Source organism: Molossus molossus, unplaced genomic scaffold (assembly GCF_014108415.1).
Source record: "Molossus molossus isolate mMolMol1 unplaced genomic scaffold, mMolMol1.p scaffold_m16_p_3, whole genome shotgun sequence".
In the NCBI taxonomy this organism is placed as follows: Eukaryota; Metazoa; Chordata; class Mammalia; order Chiroptera; family Molossidae; genus Molossus; species Molossus molossus.
The window spans coordinates 1,666,934-1,679,523 of NW_023425366.1; the positions used below are offsets into that span (position 1 = coordinate 1,666,934).

The 12,590-nt window shown below is 60.7% G+C and overlaps 1 protein-coding gene across 1 annotated transcript in view; it reads right to left on the bottom strand.

The window, feature by feature from the left end:
* IL31RA (interleukin 31 receptor A) overlaps positions 1-12,590 on the bottom strand; it is a 42,468-nt gene continuing 29,878 nt past the window's right edge. The window contains exons 7-14 of the mRNA XM_036278802.1: positions 11,732-11,948; positions 9,007-9,189; positions 7,889-7,990; positions 7,059-7,205; positions 4,661-4,801; positions 2,948-3,041; positions 1,923-2,004; positions 1-441 (exon numbers count right to left, since the gene is read on the bottom strand). Of these exons, the coding sequence (XP_036134695.1) occupies positions 1-441; positions 1,923-2,004; positions 2,948-3,041; positions 4,661-4,801; positions 7,059-7,205; positions 7,889-7,990; positions 9,007-9,189; positions 11,732-11,948 (1,407 nt within the window). The remainder of the gene's footprint in view (positions 442-1,922; positions 2,005-2,947; positions 3,042-4,660; positions 4,802-7,058; positions 7,206-7,888; positions 7,991-9,006; positions 9,190-11,731; positions 11,949-12,590) is intronic.

Consider the following 12,590-nt stretch of genomic DNA (forward strand, 5'->3'; position numbering starts at 1 on the left):
CTAGATCTCTCTCTTGGTTTGGTCTGGAGGATTCGCAGACACGAGAAACTCCCTGGTGGTCACCGAATTCTTCAAATACAGAGTCTGCGGTCCTTCCTCACCGGCCTGGCCTGGCCCTGGGCCCGGAGCCGAACGCGGGAGCTGCTGTCCGGCGGCCGGGCCGCTGCCCTCGGGCCTGCCAGGGCACAGGCGCTGGGCGGGCCCCACGGGGCTGTCCCCGGGGGCCCAGTAAGGCCTGTAGGGGGAGGTCACGTACTCATTCTCTTCCCCTCCCGGAACGCTCTCCTGGCCCTTCCCTGGTGCCCCCGTGGGAACCTCGTCCAGGAAGTTCTCGAAGTTCACCACCAACTTGTCAACCAGGTCACGAGGGGCAGCGCCTGGCTTCAGGATCCTGTCTTCCTCCGAGCTCACAGAGGCGTCCGTGTTCAGGGTTAGCACGCTCTGGAAAAGAGAGGAGACCCCCCGTGGTCATTTGGGGGCTACATATGAGTAAGCAAAAGCTCATTAGGCTCTGAACACCCAACACCCACCGGTGACCAGTCCCCCATGTTCCTCCGAGACCAGAGTGGAGGCTCGTCACCGCCATGTGCCGTCTGTCAAGCGTGGCGAGAGCGGCCCATGTCCCGAGAAGGGACAGCCCTCGGACGACTTCTAGAGGCCACAGGCCACTTCCCACAATCCCGTGCTCACACCCCAGCCGAGAGCCCAGCGTCACAGTCAGAGCCGTACGGGTGGGAGGCCATGGTCACAAAGACAAACGACTCCCCCAGTGTCACGGAAACTCAAGGTGGCCCTGTGGCAGGGACAGTGTCCTCTCTGTCCCTCTGTCGCCCAGAGCCCAGCCCGGCCCCCGACTGGCAGTGAGTACGGACATGTGCTTGGTGCTGAGGCCAGGCCCACAGACCATTCGAAAAGCATTTAGACACCAGACGGTCCTGCCTACGAATCATTTGCTCTCCTAGTAACTTCCGGTACGCAGCGAAGTAAACAGGGTCATGCAGGACAGAGAGAGGAGAGAAGATAGAAATCAAAATAGCAAAAATTAAAATAACTAAGTGAAAATAATTTTTACATGTCCACATTAAAGGGAGACCTCTGAGTTGAAACAGGGGCTGATATTAAAAATTCCTGCCCGGCCGGCGTGGCTCAGTGGTTGAATGTTGACCCTTCACCAAGAGGTCACTGGTTTGATTCCCAGTCAGGGCACATGCCCAGGTTGTTGGCCTGATCCCCAGTGGGGGGCGTGCAGGAGGTGGCCCATCGATGTTCTCTCTCATCGACGTTTCTATCTCTCTCCCCTCTATTTTTCTCTCTCTCTAAAAATCAATGAAGAAAAAAAGTTTAAAAAACAAAATTCCTGCATCAAGAAATACTGCCAACAGTCTCTCGATGACAAGGATTGAAAGGTTATATTTGATCGGGCTTATTTTTACTGAAGCAAGAAATTCAACCTAAAATTTTTCAGGACAGTTTTAGATGTAAAACTTCTGAAAAAGAAGGGTTTTCTGCTTTGGAGAAATTCACTAGAAAACGCCACTGCAAATTAAAGTCTGATGGTAACTTCCTGGGTCTGAGAACGCTTGCGGTGGCCGTCCCCAAACGTGGACACATCCAGGCCCCCAGGGCGCCAGGTGGCCGCTCCATCACCTTGGCTGTTTTCCGAACGGCCGGCTCTCTCGCCCCCAATCAGGAGCAGGGCCAGGGTCCTTCCCACCGGCGCCCTTGGGGTCCGGTGAGCCTGCTGACCCCTTTCCTCTGCGCACAGAATGAGCTCAAAGCCCATCCCGGAGGCTGAGCCCACGTCCCGCCGTGGCCGGGAGTTTCCACGCTCGGGTCCTGTGCGTGAGCCCTGCACAGAGCTCGGCCCTGCACGGTTCCCCAGCCCCCCGCCGCCGGCTCGGGGAGCCCACGGGGCTGCTCACCTTGAGGTCATCTCCGCGCCACATGGCTATGCTGCTTTCTGCAGGGTTGGGGACATCGGGGCAGCAGAGGCGCCTCAGTTTGCTGGGAAGGGAGATTTCAAACAGCCCTGAGTCCAGCGTGCACTCTCGGGACAGCAGAGCGAGCTGCGGAGCTGCTGGCGGAGGGGCGGTGGGGCCCCGGAAATAAGGGTGCGCCCCGGCCTCCTGACTCCCGCTGGGAAAGGGAGGCAGTTCGGGCTGAGGTTGACGTGATGGGAAGCAGTTTCCTGCTTCCCTCCCCCACCCGGCACCAGCCATCAGACGCCCCGGGCCACTTCTGTGAGGTTTGTTCTCTGGGCCCAGTGGTGCGCTAACCCTGGAAAACCACCCACTCTCGGTGCCGGTCCTCCCAGTGTGGTCCCCGCAGCAGCCCAGCTGCACCAGGGACCAGTTACCCGGGCAGAGTGCACAGGCTGGCGCTGGTGACAAGCGCACCTGCCTTCGGAGCCGAGGCTGACAGGAGCCTGGCGCGACCCAGCACAGCCCGGGCAGAGGCGCCCGCTGAGCGGTTCTGGACGAATAGGAGGCAGGGGCTCTCTGGGGAGGGCAGCACGACCCTGAAGAGGCTCCTTTCCCGTGGCCGGGAGGCAGGACCCACGCCCCTGCGGCCAGCCCGGACCGCCGCCACCCTCCTTCCCGGGTACAGGGCTCACCGCTCCGGCTCTGCCAGCCAGAGACGCTCGCGGCCCTGAGGCCTCCTGCTGCTGCGAGGACCCCACTGCTGCTTCCCCCCAACTGTGGTCTCAGATGCCGCACTCGGCAGATAAAGCCTGTGGGCTACTCAGCACGGCCTGGGCCTGGCTCCCGGGTGTGGACGGGACAGTCCTCCTGGCTGGTCAGGACTCTGCGGAGCCCCGGGGTGACAGGTAGCACAGTCGGAGGACGTGTACCAGTGATGCAGGGGCGCCCTCACGGGAGAGCCCCCCCCGCGACGCCCCCGCGGTCTCCAGCCCCGGCCGAGGCGGTGCTCGGGGCCACACACTCACTTGGGCCTCTTGAGCCCGAACGCCGCGGTCAGGATGGTGAGAGCCAGCAGCCCTCCGCCCACCAGCGAGGCCGTGACGCAGATCTCCAGGACACCTGCGGGAGAGGGGACACGTCACGGCAGCTCACGCTCCTGGCTCCTTGGCAAGAAGCCGCGATCGGCTTCTCTCCCCAGGACCTTCGGCAGCACGTTCCCTGCGATTTCCTCTCGATTCATTCGAGTTCCTCCGACTAAGAAAACGTGGAGTTCGGGGCTCCCCCTCGGGGTCCGAGGGGCGCTGACCGGCGTGTCCACAGGTCCAGCTGCAGCCTCCCTCGCCTGCGGCTCGCTCACTGTTCCCCAAACGCTGTTCTGGGCACCGGAACAACCAGCACTGCAGACCCCTGCTGCCCAGGAGGACCTCGGACAGCACCGCAGACTCCTCGAGCCGGGAATAGTGGCCAGGTTACCAACTAAAGCTCGTGTTGGCGACCAGGAGGCCCGCGCAGGGGGGAGGCATCCGCTGATGGGACAGCCGCGGCGCAGGGACGGGTTCGGGAACCGAGAGGGGCAGGAGTTGAGGTGCAACAGGCTCCAGTGTGGGACCCAGAAAGGTCTGGGAAGGAATCTGGGTTTCACTCAAAAGGCAGCAGAAGCCACTGCCGGGCTGGCAGGGGCCTCGGGTTGTGACTCGCCCCCCCATGGGGACAGGGACGAGGCTGAGGGGCTGGGGCAGGGCAGAGAGGTTCGCCCCCCGCAGACCCGGCGGAGGAGGCCCAGTTGGACCCCTGCGGACAGTGCCGTCAGCAACACCTCGGACACTACGCTGCGCCCAGAGCTGTGAAAACAGGTGACTTGACGAGGTTTTAAAGAGCGTTTTCAAACGGAACTCCCAGGAGGCCGTGCTAGTCCGAAGAGAGCGCCTGCTCTATGTAAACACGGTCTCCGGCACATGTTCCCGACCCGTAAAGAACAGAAACCCTTTCTCTTGGAAACGCGATGGACAAAGGCTTCCAAGGAGACTCAAAGCAGACTGTCTTCAGCTGCTCCTAGGAAATTAGCTCCTTCCCTCTTACTGTAAAGGTTGCTCATTCTTTCAAGTTTTCATGCGCCCTTGAAATCTGCCCTCTCGGTGGGGACTTGGGAAGAGGAGACACTGCGGTTCCCCCTCTTCCCTCCCCCCACCTTCCTCCTGGGCCTGTGCCCTCGACCCCTCCCAGAACCATCCTGTGCAACTACCATGCATTTTACATTTTTGCTCTATTAAATGGTTCCTGCTCCCTGTTTTTAATGTAAAAGCTGATAAGTAGAGCATATTAGGTCCTTTTTTTTTTTTGCTTAAAAAACTCCCCAAATGAGGAAGATAAGTCCCGTCCCGTGGGCCCATGGTGCTTGTCCAACCAAGGTTCTCCGTGGGAGGCCGCACCGTGCAGTAACCTCCGACACACACCAGGGGGTGACTGTGAGCTCGGGGACAGCCTGGAAGCAGGAGCTGGTTGGCGGCTGAGCGCAGCTGACATGAACTTGAACCCTCCTCCTCGAGACCATAGGGGCCACCCAGGAGGAAGGGGCAAGATGGCCAGTGTCTCGGGACCCAGCTCCCAGTCCCCTGCTCTCTGCTCGCCCACAGGCCTCCGGGGAAGTCCAGGAGATGGCTTCGCCTGCCTTTGGCACAGGGCACCCCTGCCGGCCCAGGAGAAGGCCAAGGAGACACGGGCTGGGAGGGAGCACTCACTCATTGACAGCGTCTTGAAGTTTATCCTGGTGCCGTTGGCGCCCCCCGCGCTGGTGCTGGCCATGACCTGAACAGTGTACGAGGTCATCCGCGTCAGAGATCCCAGGTCAGACCGCAGGGTGCTGGCGTTGACCGTCTTGGCTGAGGGGAAAATACAGATGTCACCCACCACCGCCGAGCCCACTGGAAGTGGGGCTTCAGCACCCCTCCAATGGGAACATGAGAACCTGGTCCTCTCGTGCCCCGACCCTCGACCATGTTCTCTTCCAGACGGATCACGGAGCTCCGCGCAGGGACTCAGGCTCTGCGGCTCTTAGCAGGCAGCACAGGACAAACCCGCGCGGCCCAGGTGCTGACGGGGCTTCTTAGCCCTGACGCAGACTCACCGGCAGCAAAAGAAATCAGACTGAACGGGGCTTCAGCGAAATGAAAAGTGTCTATGCATCTGAGGACACATCCTTAGTGTTGTGCGAAGACAACCCCCGGAATGGGGAGAATATTCGCATATCATGTACTTGACAAGAAACTTGTATCCAGAAGATAAGAGAGAACCTCTTACGACTCAATCACCGAAGGACAACCCAACTTAAAAACAGGCAAGGGGCCCTGGCCAGGTGGCTCAGCGGTTGAGCATCGGCCTGCGGACCACAGAGTCCTGGGTTTGGTTCCCGCGAGGGGCACGTACCACAAAAAAACAAAAACAAAGACAAAAACAGGCAAGGGGATTGTGAAGACTTTCTAAGGAGATACACAGACAGCCACAGGCCGAGATGCTCAACATCATGAGTTATTAAGAAAATGTCATCAGTCCGGCCGGTGAGGCTCAGTGGTTGAGCATCGACCCTGCACCAAGAAGTCGCCAGTTCGATTCCCGGTCAGGGCACATGCCCAGGTTGTGGGCTGATCCCCAGTGGGGGACAAGCAGGAGGCGGCCAGTCGATGTTCTCTCTCATCCATGTTTCGATCTCTCTCTCCCTCTCCCGTCCTCTCTCTCAAAAAAAATTTTTTTTAAGAAAATGCTCATCAAAACCACAGTAAGATGGCTCTCTGTGCCCACTAGGAAAACCGAGTCTTTTTTTTTTTTTTATCCTCACCTGAGGACATTTTTTCATTTTTTGTTCAGATAGAGTGGGAGGGAGAGAGGAAGAGAGAGAGAGAAACATTGACGTGAAAGGGACACATCCCGCACGACCAACCAGGGCCGGGGACAAGCTGCAACTGAGGTACGTGCCCTTAGCAGGAACCAAACCCGGGTCTCTCTGGACTGCAGGCCAATGCTCTAACCACTGAGCAAAACCGGCCAGGGCCCGAGTCGTTTTTTAAACAGAAAGTCACACGTGTCGGAAGGATGTGGGGAAGCTGGAACCTCGGACCTTCCTGTGAGCTGGGGGAGGCTCCTCACCACGCCATCCCCCAGGTGCGCATCCCCAAGAATTCAGGCAGGGACTCGAGCAGGTGTTCGCGCCCCGCGGCTCCCTCCCAGACCCCGTGGCCAGTGCTCACAGCAGCACTGACCACAGCAGCCGAAAGGCGGACACGTCCCAAACGTCCATCAGCTGACGAAGAACAGACAAACTGTGGACACCCGACAGCAGAATACAGTCGGTGACAAAGGGGAAAGAGGCACCAACACCCACTGCCACGCGCGTGGACTGGCAGACCCCGTGCTGGGGGAAGGACGCGAAGGCCACACGGTGCAGGACCCCATCTACTCGAAACGTCCGAAGAGGGACGTCCACAGACACAGAACGCGCTCTGTGGGCGCCGGGGCTGTGGGAGGGGGCGGCAGGGAGGGGCTGACCGGTGGATCCAGGGTTTCTGCTTGGAGTGGAAACAGGCAGCGGTGATGGGTGCACATCATGGATGCACTTACTTGTGTTAGCATGCCTGACACACTGCCCGTGTGCACGGGTACATGTGATGTCATATGTGTTTTAGCACAGCACCAAGCTGGCCTACACAGCAATCTAAGCCGAGCCCAGAGCTCAGGATGTCAGCAGATACTGTGGGTTCAAGAACAAAGGGTGCCCTGGCGGGGACAGCAGGCAGCTCGGAAAAGGGTCCTTCACTGAGGTGAGCGCCCCCAGCGGGGTCTGTCTCCAGCCCAGGAGCCCAGCCGGGATAATGGCCGGATGCCCCGAGGGGAGCCTTTTCCCCGCCTGCCAGGACACGCCAGGTGAACCCCTCCGCTTCCTACAGGACTTTCAGGTACAGAAACTCCTCTCTCCTTTGATTCCAAAAATCTCCGCGTAGGTGCCCCTCCTTCGAGAGGCCCCGAAAGCTCAGTGACGCCTGCAAGGTGGCAGCCACCCCCCCACACCCCCCACCCCGGCAGGTGGGTCTGCCGCCTCTGTTCGGGGCCCTGGGGGGTTTTCAACGAGGCTAGAAGCACACTTACAGAACGCCTTTCCATCCTCGGCCTGGTAAAATACGGTGTAGTTGCTGATGAACCCATTTCTCTGAGTTTTGGGGATCTCTTTCCACGTGACGGTAACGCCCTTCACACCGATGTCCTCCACCTTGGTCACGGGACCTGCTGACGGGACTTCACAGGAGACGGAGGACCGTGAGCACCGAGGCGGGCAGCGGCCCTGCCCCTCGGCTCTGCGGGTCCTCAGACCACCTGTGCTGGAGGAGAGGCCGGGGGCCCGACTGGCCTCCAGTCACCTGCAACCTCGACCCGGAGGCGAAAGGGGCTTTCTCGGGGACCCGCCTCGTCCGACACCTGCTCTTTCTTCCGCTCCTGCGCTAGCGACGGCCTGACAGGGGAGAGCGTCCACGGGCCACGTGGATGAGGTGCGTTCTCCACGGCTGAGGCCGGGAGACGTTAACTTCCACACAGACACACGTGGAGTCTGAGAGGTTCTCCAGGGAGACCCTCACTTACTGCGACACAGTTAGGATCTTTCAGCATCTCCGACTTATGAAGGGCTCTTCAGGGTCCTAACCAAACGTTATTTCTGCCCACAGCGCTGGGTGCCCCCAGTTCCTCCATGACTTTGGGGAAGGTGGTCACCTCTCTGAGCCTCACTTCCCCATTCGCGAGACGAGGGGCTTGGACTTGATGCTTTGAAATTCGTGGAACCCTAACCTGACCACCCTGCATCCGGAGCCTACGGGGTGCTCCCGGGGCAGCGAGGTGAGCCCCAGGCCTGCGGGCATTCACTTGGCTGGGGCTGGACGGGCCCAGTGTTCCCCCTGCACCCCCCGGGACCCGTCCACACATACCGCCTTCTTTGACATAAGCCTGGACAGAAGAGGGCTCGCCCACGCGGTCTCGCAACATCGGATACACCGAGATGTTGTAGCACCAGAAAGGTGTCAGCGCGTCTGTAACAGAGAGACGGGGGCGCACAGACGTGTGGACGGGGCGCCAGGCCAAGCCCCGCCCACGACTGGGGAAAACGCTACTTCTCTGCAGTGGACGTGAGGGCGTTAGGTGGATGGTCTCTGGCGTTTATTCTAGTTCCAACATTTTATTTATTATTATTTTTTTTTATCCTCACCGGAGGACACTTTTCCATTTTTTGTTCAGGTAGAGTGGTGGGGGGGTGGAGAGGAAGAGAGGGAGAGAGAGAAACATCGATGTGAAGGGACACATCGAGTGGCTGCCACCCGCACGACCAACCAGGGCTGGGGACAAACTGCAACCGAGGTACGTGCCCTTAGCGGGAACCGAACCCGGGTCTCTCCGGACCGCAGGCCGACGCTCTAACCGCTGAGCCAAACTGGCCAGGGCTAGTTCTAACATTTTAAACGAATCCTCGGAGCCACCCAGGAAGGGAGGGCGAGGGGTCCGGGCCCCCAACCCCGGTGCTGCGGTACGACTCGGGCACCGCCCACAGCACGCCCCTGGAGCACACGGCTGCGCTGAGCTCTAGGCCCTCTGCCACCTGCATCCCTGCGGGGCGACATCCGCATGTGGACGTGGTTAGGTATTAAGGGTCTGGGCCGACAGGACACTCGTGTCCCACCAGGATCCGAGACGACCTTGAAGCAAGGTCATTCCCTGCATCAATTCCCTGGAGAGGGCCCAGCTCTGAAACAGGCAGCCAGAACTGGGGGGCCTGGGTTGGGCAGATGGACATGAACTCTGGTGTCATCCACACGGGCGAGAGGTCTGGGCAGGGTCCTCTGACTGGTGTGAGGAGGGTGCTTGGCACCGGGAAACAGCGAGGCCTGGTCTGACGCCCGGGCTTTGCTGGGAAGGCCGAGAGGCGTGTGCTCGGCCAGCGGGCTGATGCTCTGGCCACACTCCCGGCTCTGAGGCCACCGGCACAGACTCAAGCTGCCTGGGAGCGGAGTGGACTCTGCTAGGAGGCCCGTGCGGGGGCCGCAGTGGCTACCTTGCTGGATGGTCCAGTTCCTGGCCCCGGACACCAACTCCCAGCACAAGGCAGAGGGCTCTGCGTCCAAGTCTGGGAACCACTCCACCATCCACGTGTCCACGTCCGGGGCAGAGCTTTGCCACGCCACCACCAGCTGGTCCTGAGTGAGGCGGGTCTGCACGGCCTCAATGCACCGAGATGCTGCAGACAGAGAAGGGATCCTGTGAGGCCACAGGCCAGCCCCCCACAGGGCGGAACCGTCCACTGAGGCCACGGGCCAGCCCCCCACAGGGCGGAACCATCCACTGAGGCCACGGGCCAGCCTCCCACAGGGCAGAACCATCCACTGAGGCCACGGGCCAGCCCCCACAGGGCGGAACCGTCCACTGAGGCCACGGGCCAGCCCCCCACAGGGCGGAACCGTCCACTGAGGCCACGGGCCAGCCCCCACAGGGCGGAACCGTCCACTGAGGCCACGGGCCAGCCCCCACAGGGCGGAACCGTCCAGTGAGGCCACAGGCCAGCCCCCCACAGGGCAGAACCGTCCAGTGAGGCCACAGGCCAGCCCCCCACAGGGCAGAACCGTCCAGTGAGGCCACAGGCTAGCCCCCCACAGGATGAAACCGTCCAGTGAGGCCACAGGCCAGCCCCCCACAGGGCGGAACCGTCCAGTGAGGCCACAGGCCAGCCCCCCACAGGGCGGAACCGTCCAGTGAGGCCACAGGCCAGCCCCCCACAGGGCAGAACCGTCCAGTGAGGCCACGGGCCAGCCCCCCACAGGGCAGAACCATCTACTGAGGCCACGGGCCAGCCCCCCACAGGGCAGAACCGTCTACTGAGGCCACAGGTCAGCCCCACACAGGGCGGAACTGTCCAGTGAGGCCACGGGCCAGCCTTGAAGGACAGAGGACAGGGGGGCCGGGCATTGTGAGTGGAGCTGGAAGATGTTTCCAAATCATCACTCTCCTGAACATACAGCCTTACTGGGCTGTCCGCCATTCAGCAAGAAGTTACAAGCAGTCTCTCCAAATACAACGCAGCCCCAGGAGCGGTAGGAAACACAGGTCCCTCCGGGAAGGGGCTTTGACTGCAAACACCCTTGATTTCTTGTGATTCTCATGAGGGCGGTTGCCCCGAACCTGCCAGATGCAGGTCTCAGGTTCGACTCCAGCCCGTTCAGCCCCTCCCTCCTCTGCCGGCCAAGGTCTCCCAGAATGCAGAGGGCTTCCGGCCGGAGGAGCCTGAGGCTGCACGGGCTCCAGTCCCTAATGTTCTCGCCGTGGGAAAGGGAAGCCACAGAGGTAGGATAGGTCAGCGTCACACAGCGCCCGTGACCACAGCCTACGTCATGCTGTTAGTCCCCAGTCCGAGGCCTTCCTGTTGTGCACACTGGGACTTCACCGTGAGGCCGAAGGCCCTGCTAAGCTTTCCTGGCGCTCAGCCTCATCGTCTGTAACTGGATCTGACGGCGTCAACTTCATGGGTCGTGGCGAGCTGACATGAGGCCCACCTGTGTCCTGAGCGCAGCGCGAGACACACTGAGGAATTCACGCTCGTCACACCCACTCGGTGACTGCTGTCCTTACTGCTGTCCTTCCCCTAGTCTCCACCCGCGTACACAAAATTCTATGAGACATCACTTTCTCTATGACCCGCACAGGTGTCTGTAACTTCCTTCGTAAATAGAAATAGTAAATAAAGCCCGGCCGGTGTGGCTCGGTGGACTGAGCGTGGTCCTGTGGACTGAGAGGTCCCGGTTCCATTCCCGGTCAGGGCATATGGCCGAGTTGTAGGGTTGATCCCCAGTAGGGGGCGTGCAAGAGGCAGCTGGTTGATCAATGTTTCTCTCTCACATCGATGTTCCTATCTCTCTCCCTAGGAAAAAAAAGTAAATAAAGAGCCAAATAGGGAATATTTCAGATTCTGCAGGTCGGATGATCTCCGTCATTAACAAGTGTGCCCTTGTCGGACAGAAGGAGACAGAGATAATATGTAAATGAACAGGTGTGGTCGTGTGCCAATAAAACTTTATAAAAGCCGGTGTCAGGCCGGGTTTGCCTACACCTGCTCTGGGGCCGTTGCACCTGATGAAGCGGCCGAGCTCTGACAAAGCACATCCCTGCAGAGCTGGGGAAAAGCAAACAAATCCCGTGTGCATTTGGCATGATTTCAGTGAAGGTCAGAGAAAAATGAAGCAGGGGAACCCAGGGCCCGCGGTTCCTTGAATAAGAACCAAAGAAGCGATTTGAACCTAAAACGGGATATAAAATACGAGTTTGCCGAGGGCGGCACCACGCTCTCCCCTACTTGCCAGAAGTCCCACGAGCAATCTGCTGGCAGGACGGACAGCAGGCGTGTCCCTAACGCGGGGTCGGGCGGAGGGACACCGAGCAGACTAAGGCTGGGCCGGGCAGAGGGCCACCGCGTGAGGGGAGGTCTCGAAAGAGAGTGCCGGCCACTGAGGACACCGTGGGGGAGGTGGCCGTCCACAGGGCTGGTGCCACATCGGCTCCTGAGACCAGAGCGAACACGCCGCCGCGTGGCGGGCCGGTGACTTCGCATCGCAAGGTGGGTGAAGTCTGTCCCGACACAGCTGTGCTCCAAGGAGCCACTTCGGAGTCTGCTCTTCCCACCAGAGCCTGAGTCCCCGTGTCCGCATCCTACTCGGGAGCAGCAGCCTGGAGAGGGCGGACGCCCCGGGCCCCGGGCGCAGCGCCGGCGTGAGAGGGTCCACTGTACTCACCCCTTTCGCCCACAGCCGGGATCCTCAGGGTGGCCGCGGGACACTGCCCCCAGGAGTTATAGGACACCACGGACACCTGGTAGGCCCTGCCGTCCAGGAGCAGTTCCAGCTGCTGGCGAGTGGTGTTCAGCGTCTCCGTGAGGTTAGCGTTGTTTTCGGGAAAGTACCGCACGTGGTAACCAAGCGTCTGCTCCAGGGCCGGGGTCCCCCTGGCCTTCTGCACACAGGAAGCCGAGCGAATCCCCAAAAACAGAGAAGGGCAGGCACTGAGCAGGCGGCGGGTGGTGGGGTGGGCGGGGCACGGTGGGGGGTGAATGATGCGCCCCATGCTGTGCCCGTCAACCTGCAAGGGCCCCTCCCCTCGGTGTCAGCACCAGCGTCATCCTGATTCCACGGGGCCGAGCCAGGGTGAGCAGACACCCCACTTCCTTTCGGCTCCGCCTGCCCTCCGGCCCCATGGACACGGAACGTTCGCTAAAAAGCTGAGCCAAGTCACCCCTTGCCTCTCATCTCCAAGCCCCTGTGAGGGGAGCCCGTCCCTGGACCAGCACCTGGGCACTGGCTCAGACGGGCGCCCTCTCGGCCCCAGACCCTTGGTGAGAAGCCGCAGGTGAGCCCAGGGGCTCTGACCCAGCCTCTTCTGACAGCCTTAAACTTAAGTGCCCCCTCCGGGTGCTTCCCCGGGTCGCTCATTCCTGTCTGGGCACACACAGGAGGGCACAGCAACTGTGGAGAAGGCCAGGCGGGCATTAGGAGCACTCTGTCCCCTCGCCTTCCCGCCCAGGAACGCCTTTTCCAGCCCCGTAACGTGGCAGGTGGTGCGAGGAGCCTTCCCTCCGGACACTCACGCGTTCCTGTT